This window comes from Bufo gargarizans, chromosome 5 (assembly GCF_014858855.1).
Source record: "Bufo gargarizans isolate SCDJY-AF-19 chromosome 5, ASM1485885v1, whole genome shotgun sequence".
Taxonomy (NCBI): Eukaryota; Metazoa; Chordata; class Amphibia; order Anura; family Bufonidae; genus Bufo; species Bufo gargarizans.
In genome coordinates, this window is record NC_058084.1 from 120451327 (window position 1) to 120478560 (window position 27234).

A 27234-nucleotide genomic window follows, 5' to 3' on the forward strand; every position below is an offset into this window, starting at 1 on the left:
CAGTCTGGGGACTATGCACAGAGTAAGATTTGCAGTTTAAAAGAATATGTCGAGTTAAAATGTTCAACTGTCACACAAATATATCAATAAGAAAGACAATGGGTGGAAGAAAGGCTGCACTCGCCTGCCAATCTTGCAACATTTGCTACTGCAGTTATCATACAGGTTGTACAACTGAAATTGCTGAAAAAGTATTCATATTTTTTGTGGTGCAGTTATGGTGTGGCTTTCTGACGCACAGTTATGACCCTGTGTGCATGCACCCAAAGGCAGACGCATTGAACAAAACACAGGCTGCAGACGAGCGTGTCCGGATTAGGTCCGGATGCGTTGCGTCTGCGATCGGGGAAAATCGTGCGAGTGCCAGTTTTGACTGCGATTGCGTTCCGATGTTCAGTTTTATTGCGCGGGTGCAAACCGTTTTGTACGTGCGTGATAAAAAACTGACTGTGGTACACAGACCCGAACCCGGACTTCTCCAGTGAAGTTTGGGTTTGGTGTTCTGTATATTTTATTATTTTCCATTACAACATGGCTATAAAAGGAAAATAATAGCCTTCTAAGTAAAAGGTCCATTTGTTAAAAATACAAAAATAAATGTAACTCACCTCATCCACTTGATCATGCAGCTGAGCTTGTCTTCTTTCTTCTTCTTCTTGCAGGACCTGGCTGGAAAAGGACCTTCAGTGAAGTCATTGCGCTCAGCTGAAGTCAGCGCACGGCCTGCTGAATGAAGATAGTAATTTTCATTCAGCAGGACCTGTGCTGACGTTGCCACGCTCACCACGTGGTTAGCGCGATTACATCATCAAAGGTCCTTTTCCAGTCAGGTCCTGCAAGAAGAAGAAGAAGACTAGCCCGGCTGTGCGATCAAGTGGATGAGGCGAGTTACATCTTTTTTTATAACCCCACAATGGACATTTTACTTCGCGTTCTGAATGAAAGAATGCTATTATTTTCCATTATAACCATGTTATAATGGAAAATAATAAAGTAAATGGGGTCCCGGGTAACTGATCCCTCGTCTTCTTAGCAACCATGCATGAAAATCGCATTACATCTGCACTTGCTTGCGGATGCTTGCAATTTTCACGCATCCCCATTCATTTCTATGGGGCCTGCGTTGCGTGAAAAACACAAAATATAGAACATGCATCGATTTTCACGCGATGCACAAGTGATGCGTGAAAATCAGCTCTCATCTGAACAGCCCCAGAAGTGAATGGGTCCAAATTCATTGCGGGTGCAATGTGTTCACCTCACTCATTGCACTCACTGCAGGCTATACAATGAATTCTAATTAAACTTCTCTCTCTCTCTGAGATGTGTTGCATTCCCTTTGCACATGACAATTGAGATAATATTTGACAGCAAGAGAATAGTCAGTTTTTGAAGTTAATGTGTGGGAAGCATGAAAAATGGCCATGCGAAATGGTCTGAGTGACAAGCGAATACATGTCATTACTAGATGAATGGGTCAGAGCATCCTCAAAATGGCAGGTCTTATGTGCTGTTCCCAGTATACAGTGGTTAGCACCTACCAATTGTGGTCCAAGGAAGGACAACATGAACTGGTGTTGGAACACACAGTGCATCAGAGCTTGCTGTGTAAAAGGCAGCGTCACACCTGAGAGTACACAGCCCCACAGGTGTGAACTCTGCACCAGCACAATATTGCTGCCAGTTGGAAACTTTCACACTGAACTTTCATTTGGATTGCTTCAAAAGTCATGAGTAGTAATTGGTTGTAAACTGTTAACAGTGACAAATGACAGTCTAGTGATGGCTGCTGTCAGCAAACAGCAGACCATCACCCCACCTAACTGCTGGGGGACCAATCACAGCGATCCCGGCTATTGGTTATTCAATCACTTTTGTAACCACTTTATTTCTCTGTGAGGCGAGTAGAGTGTGAGCTCAGAAGCTGTGCCATTGAGGTTAGAATGAAACCTGTCCCCTAATCAGTCCCTAATCTCTCCCGACCTCCCCCACTGTCAAACGATACTCCTGTGTTTTCCAAGGCTGCGAGGTGATCACACCCATAGCAACAACTCCTGCACCCTGTCAGTGTGATCTGAGAAACGCTTCTCCATCACCCCAACCTTTAGATGTACCTCAGGGTCTCTTCAAATATCACAGAGTGCCCATACACCAATCCAGCAAAATAATATTTCCAAAAGCCAAATTGCGCTCCTTCTCTGCTGAGTCCTGACGTGTGCACATACAGCAGTTCATGACCACATATGGGATGCTGCCATATTCATAAAAAATGCAGAACAAAGTGTGGGCTGCTTTTTCTCTTGTTACTCCTTGTGAAAAAAAAAAATGTGGAGCTAAAGCAACATGTTATTGTAAGACATTTTTACAGAATGTCTGTTGGGTCATAGTCCTCACTACACCCCTTGAAAAACTCCTCGAGAGGGGTAGTTTCCAAAATGAAGTCACTTCTTGGGGTGTTTCCACTGTACGGTTTCTTCAAATGGGACATGGCACCTGAAAACCATTCCAGAAAAAGCTGCCCTCCGAAAGCAAATGGAACTCCTTCCATTCTGAGCCCTGCATTGTGTCCATACAGCTGTCTATGGCCACATATAGTATATATCTGTAAACTACAAAATCCTGGTAATATTGAGGTTTGTTTTGCTGTTAATCCTTGCTGTGTTACAAGAAAAAAAATAAAAAAATGATGGAAATGGAAATTCTGCAAAAAAAAATAATAATATTTTATTGCAGCTCCATCTTGCTTTAATTCCAGGTGAACACGTAAAGATTTAATAAAGTTTCTGAATTCAGGACTCCCCTGCATAACGAAACGGGACGGATCCGTTTTGCAGCCCATAGACTTATTATGACAGAATGAATAACGGAATGCCTCTAAAGACATTCCATTATGCATTCCGTCATAGAATTGCGTTATGGTCCGTGGTAACGGAATCCATAACGCAATTCACCTTTTATCACCAAACCAAGTGTGAACGAATTTCAAAATATGAAATTCGCTCATCTCTACTCTCCATCTTAAAGGGGTTCTCTCATGCAAATGACATTTATCATGCAGACAAAGTTAATACAAGGCACTTACTAATGTACTGTGATTGTCCACATTGAAAAATGAATCAAGCCAGCAAAGGAGGCAATCACATTATACACTGCTCATTTCAAGTGGTGACCATGCTTGCACACTATATATCAAGCCAGCAAAGAAAGCAATATAGATAATCACAGTACATTAGTAAGTGGCTTGTATAAAGTTTCTCTGCATAATGAATGCCATTTGCTGAAGTGAGACAGCACTTTAAAAAGCCGAGAAATTCAAAATTGCTTTTTTTCCAAATTTTCCATACTTTGTTTGTTATAATTAAAGAGTTTGTCCGGTCCCAAAATCAAATTTTTTTCATGTGCTCCTAACACCCCTCACCATGCATACATATGCCCCCAATACCTGTTTTTCATGTCTGAGTTTTCCTTCCCCCCTGGAAGACATCAGACTATCCTGGCAGATCTGTTTACTTTCTCCCCTTCTTGTTTTGTTGAATACATAACTTTATTGATACACAAGCCTGGCCGCACTGCACAGTGATGAGTCACAGGCTGGACACGCCCCCACTCTGCTCTGTCTGCAGCAGCTACTCCATCTACAACTCCTGTGTCTATCTTTCTACACCCAGACATGAATCTACTTCTCACCCAGTGCCTAAATCCCATTACTGACCACAGTCTCTGCCTTCACATGTGTACCTAATCCTATCCTGTGTGATACAGCCTGCTGAGCGGTGTATCTAATCCCATCACTGACAGTCCACAGGATCTTCCCTCACTATCTCCAGAGTGTGATAAACAGCTGGAATCAGCAAGCATATCCAATCACATCTGTATCTAATCCTATCCTGTATAGAATAGAAATCAGAAATCAAACTCAGTCTCTTTCTATTGGATGCTATCCCTGCTAACACAGAATAGTGTATATCATGGATGTAAAAAGCACTTATTACGTAACCAAACAACAAACGGTAATTAAAATGTATGATCTGAAACAAATCATAAAATAGGAAGAGAATAATAGTTGTTGAGACTTTCAAATGTCTGAAACCAAAATGTGAAACACACAGAGACATAGACCAATATGTACATATCTCCTGCCAGGGGATCAAATTCCCATACAGTATCAAAAATGCAATGTACCAATTTGCACTGTATTAAACTGGCCTAAAAGTTCTTCCCTAACTGTAAATGGAGCAAAATCTGTATGTGGTTTTTTTATTTGTTAAAAACAACTGTTGAAGAAGAGTAATGATAAACCCAAAGAAAGTAGATAAACAGATTAACACATTAGAGGTCACTGTAACGAATCTGAAAAGCACCCAATGAACAGCTTTTCACCTTGAGAATGTATCTCAGAAGTATCAAGGTCTATTGATGTAGATACTTAACCTCAACAGACAGACCTTGGACCCATGGAAATTTGCTATACAAATACTCTTATCTTAAAAAAGATAAAAAGATAACTTCTTTTTTTCCAGTTCAGTGGTAAAAAACAAGGGAAAAATCCATTTAAAAAAAAACTAAGAATCAGACATATATACATTATGAATGTTGTTTAAACTATGGGCTTTTATATTAATTTTATTTCTATAAACTATCTCCTTTTATGTAAGAACAAATGTCCTGTTTTTTTTAGTTTTTTTTTACTGATGCAGAGCTGTGGCTTTGTATTACAGAATCACTTTTACAGAAATGTAAATCTATTGTAAAGCTTCTCGCATATTACCTCTAAGACAAAACATGGTACAAAATATTAAATATCTAAATATGAAACTAAAACATTGTTAGTGTGGACCCTAAATAATTCCTAATTTGTTTCCACCATGTACTAATACAAAACATCACTTTTATTATAGGACACTAAAAAGTTCGATTTACTACTCCAACAAAAGTGAATAAAAACCCATTGTGACTATCCCAGCAACATCAAACTGATTTCTCAATAGAAATATTGATGGCTGCACTACAGTCTAATGTATTACTGTAACCCTAAGGCTTAGGTCTACAGTGTTACAGCAGAGCTCATAGTTCTATGGCCATTAATTATTCTCAAATGTTTTATAATGCCAAATGAGGTACATTATTTAGAATTATATATATTGTCATGACAATGGCACCTGACAAAGGGTAGCATATACAGTATGAAGTACCAAGTGAACAGCCAGTTCTTGAAGTTGATAAAAACTTGAGAGATTTACACCTGTTCTGTGTTTTTGACCTGCATCTATTTTTGGCTCACAATCACTTTGTGGCCTTTGGTGCTTTTCAAGGGACAGTCCAGTTCTTCTACACCAAACTCACCCAACCATGCCTTTATAAACCTTTCTTTGTACATTGGGGCACAGTCATGATGGAACAGAAAAGGGCCTTCTCCAAAATGTGCCCACAAAGTTGGAAGCATAAAAAGTCTTGGTATGCTGAAGAATGAAGAGGCCTAGGTTAACTCCTGAAAAAAACAGCAATAAACCTTTGGCACAATGCAATTAGAGTTTTAGTGGCAATTTTAAAATCCAGACTTGTCCATCAGACCACCAGATAGGGAAGCATGATGTGTCACTCCACAGAACTGTAGAACTACAATCCTCAGGGCCCACCTGTTGGTCATGATTTGGGAATATACCACAGAATGAATTCCTGTGGTAAGTCCTGATGCATTGACACTAATTATATCACCTGCTCAATACTAAGGAAATCCTTAAAACATGACCAGCAAGTGGCCCCTGGGGACTGGATTTGAGGAACACTGTTTCACAACACTTAATTTGACTCTTGGCATTGTGCATGTTGATGTAAGGCTTGCATGCAGCTACTCAGTCATGGAAACCCATGCCACAAAGTTCCCGATGCACAATTTTTGTTCTAAGGTTAATGCCAGACGTCATTATTTGACAGTCAAGATTTAGCAGATTTCCAGCAGTACCTACCAGAATACATAGTACAGACTATAACATTTGCTGGAGGAGGGAGAATAGTTTGAAAGATTGGTGTGGAGAAACTTGAGTGGCTTGCACAGAGCCCTGATCTCAACCCCATCAAACACTTTTGGGATTAACTGGACCACTAGCCATGTGAGCCACAAAGTTATGTACAATATCAAAGTGTGTCCTCACAAATGTTTTTTTTTTTTTCTAAATGGGCACAAATTCTTACAGAAGAGTGGAGGTTGTTATTGCAGCAAAAGGCCAAACGCCATTATTAACGGCCATGGTTTCGAAATGGGACAAGCTTATACAGGTGTGGAGGTTAGGTGTCTTTATATATTTGGCCATAAAGTGTATGCTGTAACTTGACTTTTGAGGGCATGGGCGCTGTGAGATTACAAAATGTTGAGCCTAAGTCTGTCCTGGGAAGACCGATGACAACCGTATACTGTATAATTAGCCTACACTGTTATGTCTTGCTCATGTCCCTACTGTATGACTCATGATTTGACTTCTACTGTCTAGTCTTGTTCTAAACATGTTCCTGTTACAAAAATTAAAGTTAACGAAAAACAACTTGAAAAAATATAGACACAAGAACTCTATACAAGTACATTCATACAAAAATTCAGTTTCTAAAACTTTTAACTTAAATAAATAAATAAATAAAAAATCATGTCACAAATACCACACCTAAGAACACAAGCACTAAAATTAGAAAAAGAAAAAGGAATACAAAGCACAAAAGAAATTGAAGAGGTGCTGTAATCTCATGTTATAAGTATGATTCCTCTGGCTAGGCTAAAAATAAATTAGTACATTACGGCAACATTTTTTTTCAGAAACTTTAGCCAAGAACTCGCAGACCTCCCAATAAACTGTGCTCTGGCTGCTGCCCTTGCAGATCTGCAATGAATCAGCAAATCCCAAACCTCATGGAAATTTTCCCTAAATTAGCAGCATTTGCCTCCATAGTGCAAAATGGGATTATTCCTAGCAAACGGTTTGAACTTCGGAGGTCATCGGGTCCATCGGATGTCATTCCTGGAAGAAAGCCAAGAGCTTGGGAATTTTTGTGTGTTTCTAAAGCCATTCCTGGAATCTAACACGCTGTCTTTTTTTTTTTCTTTATTAAAAAGGCAAAAAAGGCAATGTACTTTTTAGTCTCAATAGGAGAAGCAGTTGGGAAATGATATTGTTAATTGTAATGGCAACTCTAAATATATCATAGCACTTATTGATATGAATTAACAATTCTAAAGATTATAGTAACATGAAAAAGACTCCATTTCTAATTTTTAAACCATTTATTTATATGGTTGTAGGAACACATCATTAGACTGATATGACGCACTTAATATACCTAACACACACTTAAATAACTAAACTTTTATACTCACTTTTAATATGTTGTGCCTAACCCCCTAAAAAATATTTTTCTAATATACTTTATTTATTAATTTTCTACTTTTACCATACGTTTTAACCCCTAAAGCACACCATTCAGTGGTGCACTAAAACTCAGTTCGCCGTACACCGCTGAGCTGTCAGCGGTGTACGGAGAACTCATTTTATGAATGGGCAGCAGTAGAGCTGTGAGCATGGGCAGGAGTGCATATTGCTGCTCCTGCCCGTGCTCCCTGGACTATTACTAACTGCTGGCATAGCACATGGGTACCCTGTACCCATGTACTATACCAGAATTAGCTGAGCGGAGCAGGCTCCTGCTTCCGCCTGCCCCGCTCAGCTAAGAGAACTGCATGACAGCTCAGCGGTGTACGGAGAACTGAGTTTTAGTGCACCACTGAATGGTGCGCTTTAGGGATGAAAAAGTATGGTAAAATGAGAAAATTAATAAAAATATATTAGAAAGATATTTTAGGGGGTTAGGGACAACATATTAAAAGTTAGTATAAGTTTAGTTACTCTTTAAAGAAATTTTAACCAACCTGATCGATCATTACAGGAAAAAGGTTTAGTATACTCTTTTCCTCTTCAGTAGCTATTATATCCATAAATTATTTATTTTGTCAAAAAGTGGGGAAACAATCTTCATTTATTAGATGCGGGATTTGCACCAAATTTCAACCACTGCAATGCAAAGGATGAATTCAGCATCAAAAACTATATGAATTTTTTAGCAATAAATGTGGAAAGGGTTTTGAAAATTGATTCACTTGTATTATAATTTCTGTTGCGTATTCTGGACCAAAAATGCGCAACATGGCCTAATATATATCTCTGCTTCCCTATTAAAAGTTTTTTTTTCCAGGACCCAGTAGGTCCCTCAAATTTACCTGAATTACACATAACATGCTTGTAGGAGAAATTTTGTAATATACTTACTATACCGAAGCAGTATGGCTTTAGCTTCTGCCGTCGGAATACCAGGTTGTAATAGGCTATGGATGGGACGTTATTTCTGTTGTGAACAGGGCCAGAACTATTCCTCTCCTTTGTGCATGTAAAAACTCCTGCATCCACCTCATCTGCACCTGCATCAGGGAGAGGAATAGCTCTGGCTCCATTCACAGTGAAAGTGATGTCCCATCCATAGCCCAGGCCGGAAACCTGGCAATGACTTGATGGCGGCGGAAGCTGGATTTTCATAAAAGAAGCATCATGTGACCAGATTCATGACAGGCCGATCCATGCAACTTTGGATGGGTATAAATATTACAGACTTTCTTCTACAGGTATGTTATGTGGCTACTGGAAAGCCTTTTAACTAAAGTTTCATATTCTGAGCTAGTACATTAAAAGTAGAAAGGCCCTTGTATTCTAAAAAGAATAGTACCTATAATGAATAGAACTAGAAAATGCATGAGGAAGATCAAAGTCATGTGGTATCATAATACTTTGTTTAGAGGGGTTGTCCAGCTTTTTTAAGTGATGGCCTAGCCTCAGGATAGGCCATCACTAGCTGATGACTAGCAACCCTGTTCAGCTGTTCTGTGTACCTCCATCCCCTGAAGTTGGCGTCAGAACTACACAGTAGACAGTGTTGTCCATGCTTTTCCTGCTGACTGAGGTTCATACCCTTTCCTGGCCCTTGTTCCTTGTGCTATTGCTCCTCATTCTATATCTCAAACTTGTTCTTGGCTATTGCTCCTACCTCACCCTTGGGATAGGTCATCTGTTACCTGTTGGACTACTCCTGACTCTGACCCTGATTACACAGGGAGATGTGGTGCCAATAATCAGGCATCTTTCATCCTGATGAAAGATGCCCATTACCCGACAAATGAGCGTATGCTCGCTGATCAGCTGATCAATTATACGGGCCACTTATCCGGAATAAGTATTCCTAAGATGGCTTTTTGTCCCAATGTTTGGCCCAAAAATCATGTAGTCTAATAGGGCCCTAAGGTTACACTATCTTACTATTGGACAGTATTAGTCACTCTGCCTCACTGTATTATGCCCAGGACAGGGTCTGAGTGGGTGAAAGCTTGACTGAAAAAGCACTCAGTAGAGGTTTCACGCGGCCCCCTCCTAGCCTACACTAGGCACAACACAGTGTCAGTTTTGCCCCGAGTGTTTATTTAAGTATAAAAACATCAGTTGGACAGAATCCATTTTGTGAAATGTAAATACGACAAGACTGATAATATAGGAGGAAGGTGGGTGAAATATAATATAAATTCTACCCTTTACTTGTAAAGCGCCCATACAATAATACTGTATATATCCATATTAATATTACTTCTAAAACTTACCATGGTAGTGCCACATAATGAACATATATGCTAACCGGCTAACTCAACACTGTATGACCCCCATGATAGTTTACCTTCACCAACAGCTAGAAAATCCATTCATCTAGTGTATGCCAATCAATTAAGCCCAATCAACTAATGACACAAACGCTCTCTCTCTGTAATGGAATTACTTAATGGCATTTTACGGCAGATTTCCTCTTGTAATGTCAATCCCTAATAAGTGCAATGGACTTTCAACACAAACAGCTGATTACTGTCAAAAATCAATCAGCGATAATAAATTAAAAGGGGGTATGACAAGTCAGTAACTGGCAAACCAGTGAGGGAAGCATTAGTCATGCTGTGCAAAGAATTAAATACTAAACGTTAGGAAGAATACTAAAGTTTCCATTTTATAACAGGAAAAGAGTGACATTTAAAAAGAGCTCTCCTGCTAAATCTGGTTTTACATACAGAGTAAGAAGATTAAAGCTAAGATGGCCTGTGTTCAAACACATTAATTTAACATTCGTGCGGCCTCAGAATGTACTGACATCTGGTATGGATTTACAGTCTGACGTTTTAATGGAGGTACCTCCCCCACAAAACTTTCTTTTCCTTTCTTTAATAAACTGTTCTTTTAGCCTCTCACTGTTTTTCCCCTCTCCCCCTCATAAGCAACGCGTTTCTGATTCTTGCTGGAAGCGGCCTGAGCATTGCCAGGAAGAGAAATGCAAAACAATCCCAGGAGCAGCTGCTGACGTCAGGACACAATTCCTCCCTCCCACCAGTCAGAGCCCTGTGGAAATTCCAGGCTCCAGCCGGACTAAACCCTTGTGATATAACAGCAGTGTGCCTGCAGGGATACTTATTTCTTCCCTTGCTGCCAAAATAGAGGGGATAATGTGAAATCTGACCGCCAGTCACCTCAAATCAGACTTTTCATTTTCCTCTTTAGGTTTTCTATGGGGAATGTGCTATTAGAAGTTGACTAGTTCCAAGAATATTATGCACTATACTGTGACTATTGTGGAAAAAATTTAAAAGAAAATCAATCCAGACTTGCATCAGAAATCGGGAAACATCAGTAGTATAAAATGTGGGACCCTTCTCACACTTTATTACAAATGGCCATGGACGTACTGATATTTTTTTTGCTAATTTAGCCTGGGGTCCTATCTGAGCTTTTAATTCTGTCAGTGTGTTCCGGCGGAGAAAAAGACTGCCGAAATTCATAGAATCCAACGTATATACGGGGTTTCGAACGGACAGAAAATACTATACGCAGTATTTTTGCCCGGCAGAAAACCACCATATATGCCGAAAAAACGTGAATGGGGATCTGGCGGTGCACAGTGATATCTGACCGTTCCGGATACAATAAACTCCGACAGTCTGAACAGTGCCGGAACAGATTGCCGGAGTTAAAAGCGCAGATGTGAACAAAGCCTTAGAGGATGCAACTGCAGCAATAATCAGTGCACCTACCATACCAAAACAATCAGTGCAAATCATGAGCATTTCCATTTAAAAGGGGTTTTCTGGGATATTCGCCAACTCTCAGATAGGTCATCAATAGGAGATTGGCGGGGTTCTGACTCTCGGCACACTGCCAATCAGCTGTTTGAATTCCAGTGACCACCACAGCCTCCTCGCAGCTTACCAAGCACAGCGCCATACACTGGAAAGTGGCTGTGCTTGGTATCACAGCTAAGCCCCAGTCACTTGAATGGGACTGATTGGTGCCTAGGACATGTGACGAACAACATAACATCACTGCAGCTACTTCATACAGCTGCCTGGCAAGGTGCCGGGAGGCGGACCGACAATTAAATACAAGGATAAGCCATCAGTACTAAAATCCTGGAGAAATGTTTCACTATTGATCACTTAAACATATTCTCAGTAAAAGCAGCCTACTCCAAAGTGTGAACATGTCTTAATTACATTTGCCAAATTACTTGTCGAAAACATCTCAGGAAGGAGGTTTATAATTTGTTGCCTGGTGGCAGTTAAGAAGAATGAGGGGTCCTAAATATAAAGAGAGACAAATGACTATGGAAGTAGCCATGTGTCATCTACAGCAGTGGTTCTCAAACTGCAGTACACGTACCCCAAGGGGTACACGCCGTAGGATGAAGGGGTACACAGGACTGCCCTAGGAAGCCAGCAATATTTTATTGCTGATTGTTAGGGCCCCTTGGTATTCAACTGTATGGCCACCCTTATGATGGCCATACAGTTACATGCTGCAGAGAAGCACAGGAGCTGATGTGTCCCTGCCCTGCCAATCACTCTGATAGGCTACAGACACTAAAGGCTTATGCACACAAACGTATTTTCTTTCTGTGTCCATTCAGTTTTTTGTGGACCGTATGCAGAAACATTCATTTTAATGGGTCTGCAAAAAAAAAACAAAAAAAAAAAAAACTGAAGCTACTCCATGCGCATTCCATTTCCGTATGTCCGTTTTGCAAAAAAAATAGAACATGTCCTATTGTTGTCCACATCCGCATTTCTGGAGCGCCCCCCTGATTTTCGGGTCCGCGGCTCCGGAAAAAAATAAAACAGGTCCTATTCTTGTCAACAAATGCAGACAAGAATAGGCAGTTCTATTGGGGTGCCGGCCGGGTGTATTGCGGATCCGCAATTCACTACGGACGTGTGAATTGACCCTTATTGTGTAGGGCCTGGCGTCCCACACATAGACATCATTAGTAACTGTCAGAAAATAGATGAAATCTTTTTTACCCCCAGATGCTGGCACAGCACAGGCCAGAAGAGCTCTGTGTCCTGCACCGCAATGCTGACAGCGGCAAGGAGGTATTTGTGTTTGTTATTTATGTCAGTAGCACTATTTAATATTACTGTGGGCATTAATATTACTTGGGGTTTTATTACTACAGGGGCACTATAGTGGGCTTTATTACTATGGGGGAACTATGGTAGGCTTTACGACTACTGGGGTATTATAGGGCAGCATTTTTAAAACTGGGGACAATGTATAGGCTTTAATACTACTGGGGGCACTGTCATGGGCTTTATTAGTACTGGGTCACTATAGGGGGCATTAGATTTACTGGGGGCACTATAAGGGGGCATATTTACTGCTGGGCACATTGTGGGACTTTAATTCTATTGGGGACATTATGGTGGGCTCTACTTCTACTAGGGGAACTATAGGGGGAATAATTACTATTGGGGGATTATGGTGAGCTTTATTACTACGGGGGGGGGGGGGGGAACAACTATGGGGAAACATAATTAGTAGCATGGCCAGTAGCATTATTACTTCTGGGATACAATGGGGGACATAATTACCATTGGGGGCACTGTAGGGACAGTATCACTATTAAGGGCATTCTGGGAGAGAATTATTACTATAGTTGGGACTTTTGGGAGCACTGTTACTATGGGGGCACCTTTGCACAGTTTCAGCTTAGCACAATTATTTTTGGGGAACACTTTACAGCACTATTGCTGTCAGGGGAACGATTGGCTGGGAGCAATTATTTTTGAGGGAACCGTGTGGTGATAATTATTGAAGGAGGCATCTGTGTGGTACTAGTATTTTCAGGAGAACTAACAATTTCTGCAGTATAGTATTGGGGAGCACAATATTAGGGAGCACAGTAGACAGTATTGGGAGTGGCAGAATGAGGTGTTGAGAAGGTAGAGAGGATAATGGAAAAGTATGAAACTAGGATGTCTGTGTCACCATCTCTGCAGAGACGAGACATGGCTGAATGAAGGTATCACAGTGGTCTGATCCGAATGGAGAAGATGAGGAAACATCAGAGAAGATGTCACTGGATGTAAAAGGTATGTAGTACTGTATTCTCCTGTATGTTGGGTAGCAAGGAATGTAGTTTAAAAAGTTATAGTCATCCATCATGGATCCTAACGTGGTGTCTGTCATTTTGACAGGAAGTTTAGCGCTGAAGGCTGCAGTATTGGAATGGAGCATATGACAGCAGTGTGAGAATACCCCTATTTTGTTAACATTTATCATTGTTCACTTTCTTCGGGGTTCTCTGTTCAAACTTATTGTCACTAGGGGGTACTTGGTGTGAAAAGGTTGAAGAACCACTGATTTAGAGGACTGAAGGATCTCTCAAAGACAACAGCAGAATACAAACAGCATTACTATTGTTGGTATGCCACAACAGTAAGCAAGGGAGAGCAGCTGTATGTGGTCCTGCATTAGCTTCCTACTGTATGTGGTCCTGCATTAGCTTCCTACTGTATGTGGTCCTGCATTAGCTTCCTACTGTATGTGGTCCTGCATTAGCTTCCTACTGTATGTGGTCCTGCATTAGCTTCCTACTGTATGTGGCCCTGCATTAGCTTCCTACTGTATGTGGTCCTGCATTAGCTTCCTACTGTATGTGGTCCTGAATTAGCTTCCTACTGTATGTGGTCCTGCATTAGCTTCCTACTGTATGTGGTCCTGAATTAGCTTCCTAAAGTGCTCAGAAAAACAGTGTTGCCTAATACTTTAGGATGCACAGGAACACCTAAGTAAATCATTAATTAAATCATCGTGGATCAGAGCACTTCCAATTAAGCAGTTGAGAGGAAAACCCCAGACTGACAGAATTTTCTTCCCAATACATTGTCTTTTATTGTGCTTTTAGAAGGACAGCAAACATGTACAGAACACCTAAACCTCAGTTTGGGGAGGGCTGTAAGGTGGGAGCTCTGTGCCTAATGCTTAATGTGCATCTTATGACTGTAGACCAGTGAACAATATAGGGTGTACATCACAGATTTAACTAAGCCCTAATGCTTGAATAAATTCTGCAAAAAAACACAGCAGACCTATAGACAAGAAAACTAAGTGAAGTTGTCAGACAGTCTCATTGTGTATGCCGTTTAAATATCTATAAATATAGTTTATAGACTTCTCTGCCTTCAGTTATACTGCAGATATGATTGTTAGCTACAGAACCAGTCCTAGGAGGACATGATTTAAACAAGGGGGAAAACCCAATGACTACAAATTAAAATTACATAAGCAAGATTACTGGTTATGATCTGCATAAAAAGGTATACAAAATGAGGAAGTGCAGGCCCACAAATTAGTAGTTAAGGAGGCCAATAAATAAAACTTTCAATTGTCAAGGAGACGGTCCTATCAGTGATTTATAGCCTTCCCTCTATGACTGTGTATTCAGAGATAGCTGTCAATCACTGATAGGACCGCCTCCTGGACTTCAAATCTCAGAATGAGCAGGAATGTAAAGGGGTTTTCTAGGATTTATATATTGATAACCTATCCTCTGGATAGGTCATCAGTAGGGAAGAGCGAATCGACTTCGGATGAAACCTCCAAAGTCAATTTTCATAAAACTTTGTTCTAATAGTGTACGGAGCAGGAGCTCCGTATAGTATTAGAATGTATTGGCTCCGATGAGCCGAAGTTAATGCTTCGCGAAGTCTCGTGAGACTTCACGTAATAACTTTATAAACAAATTTGTACTGTAAAAAAGCATTTCCCGAACTCAGGTTCGGTTCCAAGTGGTACCGTGGTTTGGCGCTGTGCTTTGTGAGCACAGAGACAGAGTCTGAAAAATAAATAAAAGCTGTTCGTTGGGGATCCCGGGTGTCAGACCCCCACCGATCAGATACTAATCACCTATCTAGAGGATAAGTCATCAGTAGTAAAATCCTGGAAAACCCTTTTAAATAGATAAATGAAAAGTTAATTGAATCTTTTCCCACAAAGCTATATATCAATCTGCTCAGCTCCTCCTGCTCTATAACATGCTGCCTGCATTTTCATGGTGACAAGTTCCTTTTAAGAATTCTGCTGATTTCTAAGTGCATTGTGGAATCGCAGATAAAAGCTACACATAGCTCAGCTGTCCACATGTCTGACAGTAGGATGGAGGTACAGTGAATGACTGCCTATTTGTTAATGTGGACCCGGCTGCCTAATATGCTGGCTTGTGTAGGTCAGTACACAGAAATACACTGAGTTCAGCGACACCGCGATTTGCTGCATACTGCAGACAAAAAAAACCCACAAAGGGTTCAGCCAAAAGGTCAGGTTTCTTGATGCGGTTTTGAAAGCCAAAATCAGGAATGGATCATAAAAGGAGACAAAGACAACTTATTTGAGGTTACTCCTGATTTTGGTTTCTAAAACTGCATAAAAAAACCTGACTATATGGCCATAGCCTAAAAAGAGATATGAGCAATTAAAGTTACAGACCCTAAGGCTCCACTATTAAGATTTTGACAATAAATTTGTGTTTCTCTTGTAGTGAAACACAACTGATCATTTCTCAGCATAAAGGAAATGGGTGCTAACTAGAGGTGAGGGAAGTGAGCTGATGGTGCTACATCCGAAGCTGCTGCACAAAAAAATTTGTTATCATACTGTACGGAGATTCGTCTCCGTACAGTATTAGAATGTTTGCGCTCTGATTAGCCGAAGTAAGTTATTCACGAAGTTGCGCAAGACTTTGTTGAATAACTTCAGAAATTGATTATTACTGGGGGAAAAAACACTTCAAAACTTGGAACTAAACTCTGCTTCGGTTCCGAGTGGTACCTTGGAACCAAAGCAGACTTTGGTTCCTAGGTTTTTCACTGTAACAATCAATTACAGAAGTTATTCAAAGCAGTCAAGTGTGACTTCGTCTCATCGGAGGCAGTACATACAAATGCTGTACGGAGAAGGATCTCCGTGCTAACTGCACACCTCCCAGCTTTCAAAGAAAATAAAGTGGGAAAAAGCTTGCAGTGTGCCATAGCAAATGTTTTTATGTTAAGCCATACCCCTAACCCTGCCCTGTTATCATCCATACCATGCCCAATCCTGCTTAATCCCATTTGTGCCCCCACTTAGTAACAGTGCCCCTTTGGGCCCCACACAACATGCCCTCTTTGTCTGAAACACTGTAATCGTGTCTCCACACAGCGATTAGGCCTCCTTTGTTTCCTCTCATAGTAATGATACACTTTTAGTGCTCCATCACAGTAAGTAATACATCTTAGTGCTTCACCAAAAAGAAGAACATCCCCTTTGTTACCCAACACAGTAGTTACTGTATGATCCATTAATGCCCCCTCATAGAAACAACCCCTCCTTAGTGCCCATCAAGGAAATTATACCCCTTATTGCCCCACAGTAAGAATAGCCCCTTAGTGGCACCTTCACACTAGTGATACCCCTGTAGATTTTCTAATATAAAAAAGCAACACTCTCCTACCCCTGTTCTAACAATGAATGGAGCACATCAGCTCAGATGGAATAAGGGTGTCACTGCATTGCGTCTGCCTGTGGGGGGAGAGCACAGACCGATGAATGGGAGCGGATGGCAAGGCAGCTCCACAAAAGATAGGACATGTTCTATACTGCAATATGTAGACCATGATTGACCACTGACTTCAAGTAGTCCGCACCGTGATGGAGCCGGCATCCACACAGCCGGAATCTGCGTTTTGCAGATCTGCAGCTTATGGACTTCAAAACACTTACGATCATGTTATTGCCCCCTAAGGGTAATACTGCCTGCAGGTTCTGTTCATTTTACCTCTGTTCTTCGCCTTATAAACTCTAATTTCATATAAAAAGCTCTATCTTCATTCTCTTGCCTCTGAATTTCAGGCCACCGTGTGAGCTGTCAGACTGCAGCTCGGGCCAGAGTCAAGCTGGGATGTGTCAGAATTCTTGGAGCGTGCTCCAGGTTTTAGGAGCAGTCAAGAATGCTGCTCTCCTTCCTCCACATTTGACGTCAGTAGACAACTACTTGTCAGTACTATCTGTCAATTGAAAATGTATGGAATTTCCTCATTTAAGGGTGCTGGAGGGTTTCAAGGAGAGGCCAGTCATCTTCACATTGTTTATGGATAGAGACATATCAGTACTGCAAACTGCATTTCTATCACTGAAATAGAAATTACTCACTAAAAAGCTTAGATATTAATAAACTTAACTAAATTTACTACTGATAAAAAGAATTATAAAAGGGTATTTGTCCAGGCTATCCACTACACATTCAACTTAAAAGTTTATATGAACACAAGTGATCCCACTGACCAAAGAAATGCTACAAACTAAAAAGCCAAAACATTACATAAATGTATAATAAAAAGGGAAATCCTTTACAGTTGATCAAGTTCAGCTTATATGCCTATAGTATTGGGGCAGGGGAAGACTAAAACCTTTAAAGTAGTTACATTAACCTATATTTGGGGGAAAAAAATATTTGATGTCTCCAAGTGCCAAAATAAACCACTGAATCGATGTCCCATCTCCAGCCATCTGGTACCCATAACTTGTAATACTATATTTTTCAAGAAAGGCATCCGTACAAGTCTAGAATCATGCCAAAATCCTGTGGCAGTGAGTTCAATAGTCTCAATGCTCTAAGGGTCCATTCACACGTCCGTTTTGGTGTTCCGCATCCGTTCCGATTAAAAACGGAATGTTATGCGGATCCATTCACTTTCAATGGAATCAGCAAATAATCAAACTGCACACATGGTGCTCTCCGATTCCGTGATTCCGTTCCGTGGGTTACGTTTATTCGGATCCAGGAAAAAAAATATACCCTGTCCTACTATTTGTCCGATTTTGCATTCCGTCATGCCATTCTAGTCAATGTTTCCGTTAAAAATGCGGAAGACATGCTAAAAGCATCCTCATGTCATCCAGATTTTCGGATCCGCAAAAAACAGGAACGTTTATCTGGAAAGGTAAAAATACCGACGTGTGAATGGACCCTTACAGTAAGGCCTGTTGGCAGGAGAGGATTTATTATAGAGTAGGGTCCCATCTAAAAGAGAGCACCTTTCCATGGTGGATTGGCACAAATGATTTTTATCAAAATACATTTCCTCATTTATATAGTAAATATAGCTTTAGTAAAATTAGTAAGAGTGCTGTTGCATTGTAAATGGTTAAACTTTTTTTTTATTTTCAGCTACAGTGACACACACCTGTGCATTTACTTCATTTTCTAGGATGTGCTGACTAAGGGCTCTTTCACACCTGCGTTCTTTTCTTCCGGCATAGAGTTCAGTCGTCGGGGCTCTATTCCAGAAGAATCCTGATCAGTTTTATCCTAATGCATTCTGAATGGAGAGAAATCCGTTCAGGATGCATCAGGATGTCTTCAGTTCCGGAACGTAACGTTTTTTGGCCGGAGAAAATACTGCAGCATGCTGCGCTTTTTGCTCCGGCCAAAAATCCTGAAGACTTGCAGCAAGGCCGGATCCGGAAATAATGCCCATTGAAAGGCATTGATCCGGATCCGGCCTTAAGCTAAACGTCGTTTCGGCGCATTGCCGGATCCGACCTTTAGCTTTTTCTGAATGGTTACCATGGCTGCCGGGACGCTAAAGTCCTGGCAGCCATGGTAAAGTGTAATGGGGAGCGGGGAGCAGCATACTTACCGTCTGTGCGGCTCCCGGGGCGCTCCAGAGTGACGTCAGGGCGCCCCACGCGCATGGATGACGTGATCGCATGGCACGTCATCCATGCGCATGGGGCGCTCTGACGTCATTCTGGAGCACCCCGGGAGCCGCACAGACTAAGTATACCGCTCCCCACTACTACTATGGCAACCAGGACTTTAATAGCGTCCTGGCTGCCATAGTAACACTGAAAGCATTTTGAATACGGATCCGTCTTCAAATGCTTTCAGTACACTTGCGTTTTTCCGGATCCGGCGTGTAATTCCGGCAAGTGTGAAAGAGGCCTAAGGGTTACATTTACATGACTGCATCCCTTGCAGACCCATTCACTTCAATGGAGCTGCAAAAGATGAAGACAGCACACAGTGGGACATCCGCATCCATACTTGCTTCCGGATAAAGCATTTCCTATTCTTGTCCACAACTGCAGACAAGATTAGGCATTCTTTTCATAGGACTGGTCGTGTGTGTTCCGCAAAATAGAAATCCTGTCTTTGATGATTAGAAAACATTATTTTCTAGTATGACACCAGCAGAGGTTTTTGCTTTTGCGCTTTCAGCCATGGTGACTTGCACCTGCGCATTAGGATGTGCTAACTAATCCCCATTTCTTTCTTCGCAGTCTGCATTGGAAGTGTGGCTGACTCCATTGGTCATGCACTCCTAACTAACCTGTCTGTCCCATAGGCTGATTTTGCAGCACAAAACTAATCTGAAGGGCACCCCACCTAATATCAGACAGGAGTCCCAAAAACAGGGTGTGACCCCGAAAGGAAAAGGTGTGCACTGCACGGCCCGGGGGAAGGAGTACAACTACTGCCATCCTCTCCACCTCCCTGCGGCTAGCTGCAGGAATTTAAAACTGGCATGGGCTCCCATCTCTCGCTGACTACAGTTTGCCAGTTGCCAGTGACATAAAACTTTGAAAAAAAAAAAAAAACTTTGCACCCTAGTCAACAGCATGAAACTGGTAGAAAATAGGGCACCATAATGAATATGCTACCAAAAGGCAAAGCAAAATATCAGAATATGCACAACACCAGGCACAGATTAATGCAGCACTTAAATTTGTTGAAATGAACAAAATAGTTCTAGCAGATGCTAAATGTCTTGTCTCTTTCCTCTCACCAATGCATCCCCTTCATTGTCTTCTGATGCCGAAGCCAAATCCGTATTTTGTGCTTGACATTTAAGGGACATACTTAATTGCTATTGTTTGAGCGCCAGAGCAAAAGGATCGCATTAAATTCATGCCAGGACAAACAAAGTCATCAAATAAAACCTGCAGTTAGAATAATTATATTTTTCTGCATGGATAGCTGTGTCTATTCCTTTATAATAATTATAAGAAAATCTATACAATGTACAAATGTGTGAGTCTCCTGTGAATTTTTTTTTTAGGCAAACACCAATTAGAATATAAGTCCAGGAATGAAGCAGATACTTTTACAGATTGAAATGTGCAGAGACTATAAGCTCATCATATAAGATGTGTTGTGCTGAGATTCTCTGCAGCTGTTCATTACTTCTGATTTATAGCACCAACACATTCCACATTACTGCACAAAGATTTGTTCCACATGAGCCACCAATCCAAGTGGGGCTAAAGGTACTTGTACACTTTACAAAAAGTCAGCCAAACCAGCCGATTTGGCCAGGATCGGATGACCATCCTATATGTATGAGAGAAACCTGACTCTCCCCCCACAGTAGATGCTGGGACAAAGAAGAATTTGGAAGGTTGCATTTTACAGGCCTGATCATTTGTTCCCACAGGAGATAAGCTGATGCCTATGGTGTCCGGCAGCTTATTCAACATTTCCCATTGAAAACACGTCAACATCCGGCAAGAACAGTTGTTTGCCAACAGGTATTGAAGGTGTATAGGTAGGGTAAAAAGGAAAGAATCTACAGTATTGAGAGACCTACAAAATCGTGTATCACATATTTTAGTAAACTGTACATACAAAAATATAAAATTCTTTCACACTAGTGGCAGGACGGATCTGACAGGCTGTTGGATCCGTCCTGCCGCTATTTCGGCATGTCGCCGGACTGCCACTCTGTCTCCATTGACTATAATGGGGACGGGAGCGGAGCTCCGGCACAGCACGGTAGTGCGCGGTGAGAGGCTGCCGGACTAAAAAGTCAGACATGCAGTACTTTTAGTCTTTCGTCGTGCACTGCCGTGCTGCGCTGGAGCTCCGCTCCCGTCCCCATTATAGTCAATGGAGACGGAGCGGCAGTTCGGCGGCACGGCGAAATAGCGGCAGGACGGATCCGACAGGGTGAACAACCTGTCGGATCCCTCCTGCCGCTAGTGTGAAAGTACCCTTACATACCCATGCTCATGAATACTCTTCCTATTATGTTTCTGCTACCTCTCCATCCAACAACACCAATCCCACAGTGAAGCATGATGTTGGCAGCTTCATGGTGTGGGGATACTTTTTATTGTCAGGGACTGGAAAACTGGTCAAGATTGACGTAAACATGGATGGCACTGTGTCACAGTAAATATTTTTCACCTTCAAAGTAGCAGGAATGTTATATAAATCAAATGGTAGAGAGCCCCAAAAAGTCCATTTTAATTCCAGGCCCAGGTTCAATAATACTGGAAAAACATGGATGGGAGTGAATACTGTCGCAAGGCACTTTCTTCAATGTATGAAAAAAATGTATGAATGCTTTATAACTTGCCCGTTATACTAAACAGCAGCGATTTGAATGTATAAATTAAAAGTTTTTCCTATAAAACTATCAATCTGCTATATGATTGCATTACATTTCATGGTGACAGGTTCTCTTTATAGAAGTGCTCCCAGAAAATGTCTTTCTTGTAAATGTGTATGTTTAAATGAAAGATTCTTTTTAAAAAAACGTACTTTGCGATTAACTGATGTCATTTCAGTCGGCATTATTTTCGGCTGTTATATGACGTGACATGGAAGTCAATTTCTCTCTTCACTCCTATGAGACTGACATCAAGGCTCTCTTAGAAATAGAGAAACTTACTTTTGGTCCACAGACACTGTGGGATCCACATAGCTTCATCAGGAAGGGAGTGTGCCATGATCTAACTGCCCAAAGTAAGGCATTACATCAATGAATTACAAAGTTAGGTTTTTTTAACAATCAATGTATATGCTGCCACATTTAGAAACAGAGGCGAAAAGCTTTTTTTTCTGGGAAGGCCTAATCAGCACAGAATTTTGGACCTAAAAATGACATGGTGTTCAAAGGCGGACAATTACTTTTTTGTTCAATAATATATCACTTAGTGCTCCAGATGGCGACCAAAATGTTTGCCAGTGCAACTTAGAATTGCAAATGGCGAAAAGAATTTTTAGTTTTGTCACCATTTGCGAAGACACCTGCCTTCACCTAACACACAGACGCAGCAGACGCTAGACGTCTGATAGGTCAAGACCCGTCCCTCAAACTGCCCGGTATAGGGAAGCGCAAGAGGAGAGTTCTGACCGCTCCTCAAAAGCTCTGCATCGCAGGCTCAGTAAAAGTACACAAGACCAAAATGGAAATGTGGCGAGGGGACTAATGGTGACCCCTGGAATGGGGGGGGCTAATGCTGGAGGGACAGTAGCTATGCTAGTGAGGTGGGCTGAAATGGAGGAGGAACAGTAGCCATCAGGAGAGGATTAAGTGCACGATGGGCCCGGGGCTGTCTACCCAACTCGGGACCCTCCCTCCATTTTTTAGTTTAAGTTTTTTTCTATATGAAGAGGCTGCGCTGCTTCGTGAGTGCCAGAGTCTCTTCCTAGTCCATATGACATCACATTCATCGCTCACATTGCCTAGATGCAGCTCAGTTCCATCCGAGTGATTGGGTCTGAGCTGTAACATCAAGCACAGTGCTATCAAAAGGACAGTGCTGTGCTTGGTAAGGAGAAAAGAGGCCACAGTGCTCACTGGAACATCACGTTCTCCTCAAACAGCTGATTGGCGGGGGTGCCAGGAGTCGGACCCCCACCATCTCATAACTCTCTGAGTACAGATGTCATAGATATTAGCTGCAGTCCTGTGGAACACCCCACATAACACAGTGAACTATTGTGTTATGTGGGGTGTAACATAGGACTGCATAGAACATCTACTACATCATCTGCACACAGAAAGTTATCACTGTTATCTGGGCTGTTACATAGGACTGCAGGTGACAACATTTTAGTTGCCAAATTTAAAATACATATGATTATAATAAAAAAGACTTGGAGGAGAAGATGATATGCAGGTCACAGTAGTGAGCCAGCTCTACATATAGGGGAATACAGCACCACATACCTCTTACTTCCTTTCATTTAGATCTCCTCTTACCTCTTCTTCTACGTTTGACCCAGACCGCTATGACAAATTATTTCAGCCGCATCTTGTCTCTACAGAGATTGTTACACAGACAGATTAGATTTCTCATAATTGGGGTAATTTATCAAACTGGTGTAAAGTAGAACTGACTTCGTTGCCCATAGCAACCAATCAGATTCCACCTTTTATTTTCCAAAGGAGCTGTGAAAAGTGAAAGGTGAAATCTGTTGCTATGGGCGACTAAGGCAGTTCTACTTTACACCAGTTTGATAAATTATCCCAAAGGTCCCTATAGTGTCTACAGCAGTTATAATGTCCCCTAGAGTACCCCCAGTAATAATAACACCCTATATTGTGCTCCAGGTAATAATGTCTGTATAGTGTCCCCCCAAAATAACGTTCCCTAATAGCAATGCCCCCACACTACCCCATATTGTAATTCCCCCCCATACTGCTTCACATAATAATTTGCCCCACACTGCCCCCATATAGTAATTTCCCCCACACTGCCTCCATATAGTAATTTTCACCACACTGCCCCCTATAGTAATTTCCTCCACACTGCCCCATTAAGTAATTTGCCCCCACACTGCCCTCCCATGAAATAATTTGCCCCCACATTGCCCCTATGAAGTAATTTGCCCATGTAATAATCAGCCCTGAATGAAGTGATTTGCCCCATGTAATAATCTTCCCCCACACTGCCCCCATGTCCTCCTCTGTCCCCCAAAGTTAGCACACACAGAAAAAATAAAAAATAAAATAAAAATAAAAGCTAATACTTACCTGTGTCCGGGATGGTGAGGCAGGCAGCAGGCGCACAATCTTCATGGTCCTGCATCCCGGCGCAGGCACGCGATGATGTCATCATACACGCCTACTCCAGGATTATACTACCACATAGGCCTCATGACTACTAGGCCTGAAGCCTATGGCAGTGATCGGCAGTGGGGCAGGTAACTATGCGCTCCCATGCCCCTCCACAGTATGTGGTCGTTCAGGTCAGCGTTGGGCCCCCCTACGATGCCGGGCCCGGGGCTGCCGACCTGAATGCCCCTATGTTAATCTGCCACTGGTAGCCATGTGGGTAAGGGTGGGGGATGTAATGGAGGAACAGTGAGGGGGTGTAATGAAGTATAATTTTTGTCAGCTATAAGAAGAATGAATCCAAAGGAGAGACATGTGGCTAACTGCACATGGTAAGACAAGTTGTTTGTTTCTATTATTATTATAATTATATGTATTTAAAATTTGACAACTAAAAATTAAATTTGGCGCCTAAATTTTTCAATTTAGGAGCCAATGGCTAGTAAGTATTTTTTTTTTAGTCTGCAGCACTGTCACTATACATTATAATGTACAACAAAAGGCCTTATAATAAATCATTTTTTGTCCCCCTGCTTCACAGCAGCTTAGAGCCCATATATTACAGTTCTTTAGATTCCCCGGTGACTGTAATGATTATTGCGCAGACTACATCCACAAAAAGTTTAACAAATTATAGAACTACAGTTTATTGTAAAATAAATCAGCACAATACACACATTCATCTCTATAGAGTTTATAAATTCGTCAAAAGCAATAAAGCCCATTTCAAAACCCATTCAGAAGAATTTGAGGCACGTGTACAAGCAATCTAAACAGGCTGCACTTACCAAGGTGGATACATGTGAATGATAACGTTTGGTCCCAGTCTGAGCTGTGCAGCCGTATGCTTAGTGAACAGAGCTTTTAGCTTTGTGGTATATTTAGAGGAACTGTTACCATCATCCTGAATGTCTGTCAATTGTTCACAAAGAGCAACCTGCATGGAGCACTCCTCATGAACCTCCAATATCTTTAAAATGAGTGTACCCGATTTATCACCTGAAAATAAACAAGGGTACATTAGGCATCTTTTATGTAACCATATAGGAACAGGGGTTGTATTAAAGGGAATGTGTCAGCGACACGTATCCTGTTTTTTTATAATCTGTTTTTATTTTTTATTGAAGATTTTTTTATTCTGATTCCTGTATATTAAATCTGCCATCTTGCCAGAATTGTCCTTCTCTCAGAGCGCCTGCGCCGAATGAGGTGCAGGCGCGGGATTTGAATTGCAGACAGGGCCAGCTGGAGAGCACTCACTGGCCCTGTCAATCAGCAGGAGGAGGGGGTGTTTTTTTTGAAAGGTGGATGCGGCGGCTACCAGCAAGTAGACGCCCTACTTGCTGGTAGAGAGGTAATTTACATATTATAAAAGTGCCATTTTTAAAGAAACTAGCCAACAGAAAAGGGTAAGCGCACTATATATTGAAAAATCGCAGTATAAGGATTTTAATTAGCCTAAAAATATATATGACTATTGGGGTTGACAGAAACCCTTTAAGGGCTATGTACACCTTTGGGGGCATTTTTATTATTATTATTATTATTCTGCACAAATTTTAAGCTAAAAATCTTTTTTTCAGTTGTTCATTATTAAAGGTATGGGATCCTTTTTACTGTACAGAGCTGATATGCTTTAGAAGCAGCATCTGGATTTTCTGTCTTTTCCGTCATCTGGGGAGCAGACAGACTCCTTATCTCTGATCTCTGACATTATAAACACATTAAAGCTCAGTCCTTATCTTACTAATAAGAATGTGGCATAAATAAGTGTTTATGACCTCTTAGTAATTTAGAGATAGGGGTTATTAGATGACCCGCACAAAGTCAAAGTAGGATGTACACAGCTAGACAAACCCTTTGTGACAGAACGGCTCAATATTTTTAATAAAGGCCAATTGAAAATATAATTTTTAGCCAAAAATGAGTAAAATGCAATAATAAACAAAAATTGCCTCTAAAGGTGTACATAGCCTTTAACAATATAAGAGATATGCCTTATCGGGAGCAGCCACGGGCCACAGACACAATGGACAGGAGGAGACCTAATGGACTTCGATGGGAGGGTTTTATTGGCATGCTTTGTGACCTATGCAGAGGTCAGGAAAGAGTAAATAAGCTGTGATGTCACCTATCTATCTTCCTGCAATCTTGCCAGGCTGTTCCGTCAGAGAACAGACTGCTAGAATGAACCGGATCTGGCGCTGTCCGATTTGAATGGAATGTCCGCAGGCCCCATTAAGTATAAGAGATGCGGAGAACCAGTCAGGCACAAATCGCTGCATGCTGTGGTTTGTGTCTGCATGATCCTCCGCTTGCCTGCCGGAGCAGGCTGCCAGAACACTTCTGCCACAGATGTGAAGGTAGCCTTTGTGGCCAGTGTGAAAACTGCAAGATTTTATGTTATTTAAATATAGATTGACATGGAAAAATAAAAATAACTTCACCAAAAATTCTTTTAAAATATGTTTAACATAAAACCTTGATTTAAACAATGTTATTGATAACAAATTTCCTTTAAATGGTTGTTACCTCTAGAATACAAGCAAAGGGATGAAAGAGATATAACTAAGAAACCACTTAACTGAACTGATGACAAAATTTGGCAGTTGACTTCTATTTACAAAATTTTTATAAATTAACACAAAATTTAACTAGACCATGCATGTGACAAACCTTCGAACTTCATTTGAGTTGAGCAAATGGAATCAAAGTGAAGAGCTTAAAAAATGGCATTTACAACTTTTCACATTTCACACATTTTCATAATAATTTTTTTTCACACTGTTATGATGCTATATTCATAAGGCCATTTTTCTGTCAAATTTGCCTATGTGTTTTTATTGGTAGTGTTTAAGGTTATACAGGTGAAACTCGAAATTTTTTTATATTGTGCAAAGTTCATGTGCAGAGGAGTAGAAAATGGAAGCAGGGGTTCTGTGATCAAAGCATTT

The 27234-nt window shown here is 41.2% G+C and overlaps 1 protein-coding gene across 4 annotated transcripts in view; it reads right to left on the reverse strand.

Moving 5' to 3' along the window:
* The window catches only part of SPIDR (scaffold protein involved in DNA repair), a 451973-nt gene that overhangs the window by 256103 nt on the left and 168636 nt on the right, over positions 1-27234 (reverse strand). For all 4 annotated transcript variants that reach the window (XM_044294548.1, XM_044294549.1, XM_044294546.1 and 1 more), the window contains one exon: positions 25069-25279. In XM_044294548.1, coding sequence (XP_044150483.1) covers positions 25069-25279 — 211 coding nt within the window. The remainder of the gene's footprint in view (positions 1-25068; positions 25280-27234) is intronic.